The sequence below is a fragment of the Oryzias melastigma genome, linkage group LG16 (genome assembly GCF_002922805.2).
Source record: "Oryzias melastigma strain HK-1 linkage group LG16, ASM292280v2, whole genome shotgun sequence".
NCBI lineage: Eukaryota > Metazoa > Chordata > Actinopteri > Beloniformes > Adrianichthyidae > Oryzias > Oryzias melastigma.
In genome coordinates this window covers 1,029,838-1,039,461 of record NC_050527.1, presented here as the reverse complement: position 1 = coordinate 1,039,461, position 9,624 = coordinate 1,029,838, and the positions used below count along the sequence as shown (strand labels likewise).

The window sequence follows — 9,624 nt, the reverse complement described above, 5'->3', positions numbered from 1 at the left end:
CGGCTGAGGCTTGGTTCTTTTTACTACACATTCTAGAGTAATCTCATCTCCTTCTTTAATGTCTTTGAAACCTCTATCAGGATTCTGCCATTTCATCTGAACCTCAACTTCAGGTTTATCTGTGGGACGAGATGCAACAAATCAGACAAGAGAATCAACGAAAAGATGTAACTTTTTTTTTATTTTATCACATCCATTATATGTTTTTGTTTAAAGAACATAACGGTTTTATGAATATAAATAAAGTTCTTAAAACCAGTTAAAACCGTGTTTTGCTATTTTTTGTAGATCTTGCTAATCTAAGTATTTTGGAGATGTTTTACTTTTCTTAAAAAAGATTTATAATATACAAAGGTATTCTTATCCACGTAAAACACAATACAGGTTTTTTTTTTCATATTTGTATTATTTCATTTTATCCTCACATGATGATACTGGTGGAACATCAGTATTGGAAGACATTTGTGTGTGAAGGTCATTATGAAATTGGCAAGGATGAACATTTCTGCCAATTGATGTAGGTTTGAGCTTTGACTATAAAGTACAATGAATGCTTCAGTGCCTTCAACAGACATGTTTTTGGAAAGTTCAAGCTTTATAAAAATGATGTTAAAAGTGTTTGTAAAGTTCCACCAAAATAAATTAACAAAATTTATTCAAACATAAACAAAAACATATGAAAAAGACCATTAAAGTAAATGTTCTAAATAATACTATTTATATTTTTAAAAGATGTATTTTTAAGGTGAAAAAATGAACATAAGACTTGCAAAAATTTCTATAACTACGTAAAGGTCTATTGACTTTTGAAAGAGTCAAATGAAAGAGTCGGCCCCTTTTTCCTCCAATAAGATGTCTTTTGTTAAGATTTCTAGTAGTATTAACACTTCAACAACTACTTTTTAAAAAGTTTTTTGCCCCGATTATTTTCTAAAAAGAAACTTTTCACTCAATAAATACATTTATTTTGAATTGAAACTACTTTTTCTTGAATACATTATATCCTACCTGGAATAAAATAAAAGTAGAAATAGATAAAATTAGGTACTCACATGACACATCAATGAAAACTTTTCTGGATCCGCTGCTTCCTGGGATATTAGATTTACAATTGTAGTATCCAGAATCAGATTCTTTTACAGATGCAAGTTTGAGATGAGCTCCTTCACTGTACCACTGGCCATTTTTCAACCAGTAAAACTTGGTGCTGGAATCTGCACTTGGGTGACTGCAAATACGACCCACATATTCTCCTTCTTTTATATGTAATGTGATATCTCCTTTTTCATCTTTAGGAGCCGCTAAAGATCAGCACAAAAGTTAGCACACATAAAAGGTTATTAGCGAACACATACAAACATTTAGTTTCTGGCAAAAAAAGCAAACAAAAAACTGCTGGAAGATGTCTATAAAAAAGTTAGCAAGGAATTACTTTTTTGGCTATAAGTGTTTATTTTTTTCCATCTAAACTGTATTAAGTTGTGATATTTTATCACAACTGAATTAAAGTTCTATAATTGATCAACTTACTTTTAACAGTGAGGCGAACTCTCTTGATCAAATATTTGTCCTTGTTATCTGTTGTTTGACAGGAAAACTCTCGCCCGTCGTCTTTCCAAATGGCAGGAAAACTGTATGAAATGCTCTTAGCTTGTCCAGAACTCTGGGAGAGTTTTCCAGATGAAGAGTCGATTCGTAGGTTTGAAGGACATGTTTGTAGCGTGGAGCATGTGAGCGTGACCTTTTCAGAGTCCAACACCTCAGGTGGCTCCTCAAACGTGATTGGACACGGATTATCTAAGAAACAGGAAGTAGATGACAAAAAGTGTGGATAGAATCTTCATAAAAAGGGGCAGAATTTATGAAATTGAAAGTAAATAATGTCAAAAAGGAAAACTCAAATGACTAACAGATTTTATACAGACATTCCTTTGAAATGTATTATGATCATACCAAAATGCTAAAGAATGGAAAAATTTCAGTATCTTTGTATTAAAAAAAATTCTCAAAGAAGCAACAATGCACAGCATGAACCTCAACTTTTTTTTTTTTTTTTTGCAATTGATCCATCACTTATAAAATTAAATAATTCCTGATAGGAATACTGTAGTTTTTAGGTTGGAGATTTGAATAGATTGAGGACATATCAGATTGTACTTTTCTGTAAAATTCTGATTTATTTTACTTTTCTTTCTACAAAACTTAGCTTTTAAGCAAAAAAAGTGGTGTTTTGAAACTTTAAAACGGTTTTTGGTCCTATGGACTCTTTTTCTTTCTTTTTTTTTTTTTTTACAATTTTTAGAAATATTTGCAAAAAAATTTGAAAAATCCTGATCTTAAATATCTTATAACAAATTTAAATTTTATGTGAATTTCAATTTATTGTAATTGTTTCTGTAAAACTTAGCAAAAATAGTACACTTAAAGTTGAATTTATTAAATATACTTGAGTATAAATATAGTAAGTATGTATAGTGTAGGAAGTATAACTTAAGAGTAAATGGGAACATTTTAAGTTTACAATATGCAGATCGTATATGAAAAGCAAACTTTGAGTATGCAGGCTCACTTTAGGTATACTTATAGTACAATTACATAGACTACTTTTTACTAAGGGATGCAAAAAAGTGACCTATAGGGTCAACCTTAAACTTGAATTGTTCTTGACAATGTTTTAAATATTCGTCACTACCAAACTTTAAACATAAATTTCTATTGTTGCCATAATTTAAAACATGCTCTCCACTTACCAACAACAGTTAGATTTGCTGCTGGGTTTGTCATCCATTTTGGATTTTCAGATTTCCCAAAGAATCTCATCGAATAGCTTCCACTGTCATTTATTGTTAGTCCACAGATCAAAATGTTGCAGAGCTGTTCTGGTCGGCATGTTTTCTGACTTTTGAGTGAAAAATCTGAGAAGTTTACTCTGTTGTTGAAGAGTGAACTGACAGGCCACTTTGATTCATTAGTACTGTAAATAACAGTTCCAGTAAAGCCGTGTTCTCCAGTCCTGATGTCATCCTTCAACCAAACCCAGTCCGCTCCTTCAACAGAAATATCAGCACTTTTGGGTTCACATTTGATGTGAACACAAGAATCTTTCACTGCTTTGAGCTGGGTCTTCTCTAAAACAAAGGGATTGGAAAACACATCTGTAAAAGTAAAATTGTATTATTATTCTTTAAACTTCAACACAAATATTATCGAATAAAATCTTAAAAGGAGGTCAAAGAGAAAAAAAATAAAATAAAACAAACTTACTTTTCACAACAGACAGAAACACCAACCACCAAAACATGTGAGCATTCATGTTCAACCTGGACAAAAACAAACATTGTGTTTGTAAACCACTGCTTATTTAAAACGTTCCTGTACCATTTTTTTTTGCAATATTACAATTTAGTTTGAAACTAAGTAAAAAAATAAAAGGTTTAAACAACTTAAGTTATTTAAAAGTGCAGAGGTGGGAGCTTACCAAAACCAGATCAAAACCATGCGGTGGAGTGACAGGGAAGGTCAGGGTGCGCAAGACGTGGAACAAGAAACATAAATTATCACCAATCAGTTCACCATCTGATGCTCCAGACACCATGGAACAAGAAAAACAACTGATTCTCAATAACGAAAGAAGGCCAAAGATAAACAACACAACGTATAAACAGAAAATAAACCTGAAGTTGACTCACCAAAAACAAACAGCTCAATTATACCTTCAGGGCTCCACGATTTAAGAACAAATTTTCAAAAAAAAGTTTTAAAAAAGTCACAAAAAAAAGAGAGAATTCCTTGAAGGGCCAAAAAATGTGCAAAAGTGGAATCAACACCACTTTGGTCCAGCAAAACTGCAGTGCACGCGCGAACATTTGAAGGAGGCTTGCTCCAACAAAGAGCACTGGTGTATACTCTATCTTTGCCGGCCTTATATGTGGGGTCACCTTCCACAATCTATTTCAGCGCAAATGAGCTATTCTGTAGATTTCTCAACTTCCTCTTCATCCCTTCTCTTTTCCAGTAGTTAAAGTGGGCATAGTCCTAAAATACTCAAGTTGAAAAATTGCAAAAAGCATTTAAAGCTCTCTGGAAGAACCCGTACATGCTGAGTAGAGACCAGAATAGCATACATGCAGCTGAAACAAGGTTTTATGTAATTCCTGGTTCCAGGTCACGAGCAGCAGACGCATGTCTCCAACTCTTCGGCTTTTAAAGTCTTTCAAAGTTGCTCACAGGCGACTTTAATCACCAAGCAACTACCGCATTAAGGAGAGTTGAACATGGCACCGAAGAAAAATTTTTAGCCGATTTGGTAGAGCTCAAGATCGTGCTTGCGGATATCCAAGCTATACTTTCCCCGGCTCTTCTTTCAGGTGCTAAGCTATCACCACTGTTACAACTCATGGAAGATTTCCAACAGGAAAAGGCAAGTAACGAACAACGAGATAATCGCCAAGATCTCCTGGAGAGAAAAATCCACGATCAACAAGTACGGATGCATAATGTGATTCTCACGGGACTTCAACTACAACCCCGGGTGCAGCCTGGTGCTACCAACGTTAGCATGGAAGCTAACGGAGCTGTGATGGATGCTAATGCGACCGTAGAGAGAAGTGTTTCTGATGAGTATGGTTCGGTAACAGACATTCTTAAGCCTTGGTGGTGGGGCAGTGAGATGGGGACTCTCCATATTCATGCATTTCTTCAGTCCAAATAAGGGGGGGAGTTACTGTACTTCTTAAAAAGATAGATAGACAGACAGATGGATAGAGAGAGAGAAATTGCATTTTCTGAGACTGTGAGAGTCAAAAGTTAATACATCGATATACAATGTCAAAACAATAATATAAGAGTGTTAAATAATAATCTAAAATACAAGTAAAACGCTAATAAATATGAATAAAAGAGCAATAAAAAGTAGAAAAGACAGGTCCAAACATGACGTCAGGCTTCAGGGGGGACTAAGGAAAGACACAGATCAAGTTAGTTGTTTAGTAGTCTGACAGCTTGTGGTAAAAAAACTGTTGGTAAACCTGGTGGTTCTGCCCTTTAAACTTCTGTGTTTTTTGCCTGAAGGCAACAGTTCAAAAAACTTCTGGAGAGGATGTGAAGAGTCCGTGGCTATTGCTGTTCCTGCAGCAGCTCTTGAAGAGATCTTGAACAGAGGGGAGAGAGACTCCAATAATCTTCTCCACACTCCTGACGATTCTCTCTAGGGCTTTTCTGTCGGCCTTACTGCAACTGGGGAACCAAGTGGACAAGCAGTGTGTCAGAACGCTTTCCACTATGGCTCTCTAGAAGGTTTTGAGGATGCTGGTCATGACAGAAGCTTTTTTCAGCCTCCTTAGGAAGTGCAGTCCCTGCTGGGCCCGCTTGGTTATCGCTGAAGTGTTGGATGTCAATCGCAGATCCTTTGAGATTTGTACTCCCAGGAATCTGATGTTCTCCACTCTCTCCACGACTTGACCTCTGATTCTGAGGGAACCATGTTCAGGTGGAGTCTGCCGGAAGTTAATGATCTTTTCCTTGGTCTTGTTTACATTCAACACCAGGTTATTCAGCCTGCACCATGGCGAGTTATCACAGGAACCTAAGTGAGTTTGGAGTTTTGCGAGGTTGGCAGCAGAGCCTGTGGCTGCAGCCATCTAGTGGCCAATATAAGTCATCGGCCATAGCAAAACCGGCCCTGTGTCGCACCTGAGCTTGAACACTTCCAGTGTGAGCCTGAGGTAACACTAGCACAAGCCCATAGCCACCAGGGGCGATGTGGGGGTCAGTGTCTCTCTCAAGGACCCTGAACACCTCTGCGATCTTCTGATCAGAGGTCGACCACCCTGCCGCTGCACCACAATATTCCTGTTTAATAATGTGAGGTCTGAAGGAGCAAAAGCAAGCAAATACTTCAAGCATAAGTTTCAAATGGGTGGTGTCTGTAAAAACGTTTGGTCTAGAATCAAGATTTCTAAATTAAATATCTTAAATCACAAGAAATCTTTCATCCCCTCTAAAGTAACTGCTCAAAATAGACTGCACTGTGATACAAGTTTTTTTTTTCTATTTTTTTAAGCTATTTATGTTTCATGCACATGGTGTAATGGAAATGCTTGAGTGAGAGTTTGAATATGTTTAGTTTTCTCGGAAAAGGAAGAAAAACAAATCTGTTTTACTGGAACAAAGATTTTGAATGGATATTCTTGTGTTTACCTCATGCCAGTAAATGTGCATGTGCTAAAAAAAAAGTATATAAATATAAATAAATACTGTATAAGTCCTTAACCGGATATTGATAATTCATGTAGAGAAAATGGCATGGTCAAATTGGGGTGGGATTATATAAGTTCGCTTCCTTCCACTCCCTTTCAAGCGATCTACTTGTGATTTAATAAGTTATATGTTATGTATTATGACCTGATTGCTTGAAATAAACCATTTCATTTATTCAGTCATTCAGAAACCGTTACTTTGTTGGTCTCAGCAGATCATCCCACGTTTATTCATGACCATTTGTTGCAGCTAACTACCTCCAGATTTACCTTTGTAAATATCAAAAATTGGTATCATTCAGAAAACACAAATTACTTTCAGTCCAAAGACAATGTCTGTTTTGCATCTAGAAACAAAAACCCTTGAAATAATGTCTTTGAACTACCGGTACCTGTACTGCTCAATCAATCACTCAAGAAGGGTCAATGTCTTCTATGAAAAGGGAGATAATTCAGATTACGCACCAGTATCTAGTTAAGGTTATATATATATATATATATATAATACGATTTTAATTGTAGGCCTAGTTTTATGAACTGTGACAAGGGTATGGGAAAAGGGTTGGTGACCTCTGCTGTTGTGTAACATGATGTGTTTATAAGGTGCAGCTCATGTCAAAAATTCAATATATGGTTAGTGAGAATTTCTTAAGTTCCTCCTAATTCTTCTACTTCTCTCATTTTAGGCATTAACCCTTAGAGCTTACAAAAAAAAAGAAAAAAAATTATATTTCTCATCATCTATATAGAACTATAGAAATGTAGCAACATCAAATAAATTAAAACTTTGTGCTTCTCAGTGCTTATGTATGGGTTTAACAAAACATTTATTTATAATTTTACATTTTTTAAGTGCTTTTACAAAAACATTTCATCTGTAGAGGAGAAGACAAACACCTCATCATAAAATAGGACTTATTCAGTTTATTAACAGAAATGTAGCAGATTAAGGCCAACAAAGTTATCTCAAGTTTTCAGGTTAAAAATCTGGCTCAAAAAAAGGCCAAAAAGAGAAGCACACACCCCTATTTATGCCAACATATATATATATATATATAGGTATGGTATCAGCTAAAGGAGCAGTTTGTTCTTATCTTAAAGTGCATTATTTAAATTCACACCCAAGTACAGAACAGCAGTTGAAAGCAAACCACTCTGTTTAATTTCTGCAGTCTTAAGTGTTGCTTTTTTTTTCTTTGCTGCGTATGAACAGTTTTAACTTCCTCTATTCAAAATTTTCATATCACATTTTGAGGGTAGGTATTTTATCAAAGGAATTTACAAGCAGAATTCATGGGGGCACTTCTTCTACATCGTTATTTACAAACGAAAACAAAATATCAAAAAATTGAAAACTGCCTCTCCTCTGTGTCTCACAGTCGTTTCATTGCCGTTTCAATTCAAATATCTGAACATTGGCGAGGTCTCTGCGTCGCTTCAATCAATCAGGGACTAAGCTTTGGACAAGTGTCCCAATCAGTGCTCAATAGATCCCACTAGGAAAACCTACATCACATTTCACATAAGAGGGAAGTGTAGAAGCTGAAGTGGCTGGTGACAGGGCTGTAGACCTGGATGGAGGTGCTGTGGACGGTGACGCGTCTTCTCCATAATGCATCATTTCAATGACTTTCTGTGATCATAGCAACAGTTCTGGTAAAGCCTCTTGTCTCTGCCTGCAAAAATACTCCTCAGGTGTTATATTTGATCTGAGAATAGTGAGTTTCTTCCTGAGAGTTGCTGGAGTTGTTCTTGGTTCTCTGGTGTCCAGGCTTTGGTTTAAAGTTCACCTGTGAGTATTTGACTTCCACAGCATCTTCACTGGTGTCACAGTCAGAGTTAAAAACATTCTGAGGTTTGGCTCCATGAACATCACCAATGTTTCCATAATCCATCTGCTCCTTCTGTTCCTTCAAAGAGAAAGTAATGTTAAATTTTCACAGAGTTTTATTTCTTGAAGATGTAATACAGTGGGGCAAAATGTATTTAACAGCCATAAAAAAAAGTATCACTTAAAAATATTTTAAGAGGTTTGTTATGTTCAGAGATACACTTCAACTGTGAGAGAAGGAAAGTAAATACACATTCCAGGAACACATCTAAGTTTATGATTTTTAATAATTCATATACATAATTTATTTGTATTATTTTGCAGAAAAGTATTTGGTCCGTAACAAAAATTCCCCTTAATACCTTCCAATGTAAACCCAGTTGGTAATGGCAGAGGTTAAATGTTTCCTGTAGCTTTGCAGCAGGTTTGGTTACACTAGCTGATATTTTGGTCCCACAGCATGATGTTTCCGCCCTCATGCTTTACAGTGGGTTTAATATTCCTGAGAGACAGCTCAGCATTCTTCTCCACCAAACACAGCAAGTGGTGTTTAGACCAGAGAATTCCGTCTGGTCTGATCGGATCACATGACAATCTCCCAATCATCTTCTGGATCATCCAGATTGTCTCTAGAGAACCTTTTGGAGATCCTGGGCTATTTTCTCATCATTCTCAAGATCATTTGTTCTGCACCAGATGGGATTTTGCAGATGGGAGGAGATTTCAGTGATTTTATGTGTCTTCCATTTTCTAATAATTGCTCCAACAGTTGATTTATTTTCACCAAGCTGAATGATTATTATAGATTAGGTCACAATCATGTTCGGGTAAAGAATGTCCCTGCTTTCCTTTGACAGCTCTTTGGTTTTGGTCATGATGGAAACTGTTTACAAGTGTGAACATGTGTTTCATACAGATAACCAGTTCTAACGGATGTCATTAATACAGGAAATAAGTGAAAGATAGAAGAGCTTCATAAAGAAAAAGTAACACATTTGTGAGGGACAAAATTCTTGCTTATTTGTAGGAGCTAAATACTTTTCTGCACCGTTGTATAAATAGATTATTTCAAAATCACACAAGAATTTCCTAAATTCTTTTTAACATTCTGTCTATCTCAGTTGAAGTGTATCTATAACAGAATTATTTACAGTCAAATACTTTTTTGCCTCTCTGTATACGGTAGAGCTGGGTATTGTACAGGAAAATAAAATGCTTTTGGTGTTTCTGACCTTATTGGGAGGCTTGGCTTTACGGACTTTTCTACACACAACGTCCTCCTCTGGTATCTTAGACTTCAGACACCTAGATTAGCATATTTTTATCGAATATGATGCAAATCACATTTCATGTAATTCTATTATTAAAAGAACTAAACTTAAATTCTTACTTTGGCTTATTTTTAAAGTGAGTTGAAGGGTAGTTGAGGTAATCATCGTCCATGTGTCCTTGTTGCTTTGTCATTGGCTTGTCTGCTGAGAAAGTCTAAACAGAAGCAGACATTAGACATCAGTTGATTGGCTAATTGAAATAACA

The 9,624-nt window shown here is 35.8% G+C and overlaps 2 protein-coding genes across 3 annotated transcripts in view; both read right to left on the bottom strand.

Moving 5' to 3' along the window:
• si:dkey-24p1.1 (uncharacterized protein LOC556718 homolog) overlaps nt 1-9,624 on the bottom strand; it is a 97,908-nt gene that overhangs the window by 51,566 nt on the left and 36,718 nt on the right. The gene's annotated exons all lie outside the window — the stretch shown is intronic.
• Nucleotides 7,167-9,624, bottom strand: part of LOC112144118 (B-cell receptor CD22) — a gene marked incomplete in the record, with an annotated part of 10,975 nt that continues 8,517 nt past the window's right edge. The window contains 3 exon segments of the mRNA XM_036215836.1: nt 7,167-8,167; nt 9,321-9,393; nt 9,479-9,573. Of these exon segments, the coding sequence (XP_036071729.1) occupies nt 7,949-8,167; nt 9,321-9,393; nt 9,479-9,573 (387 nt within the window).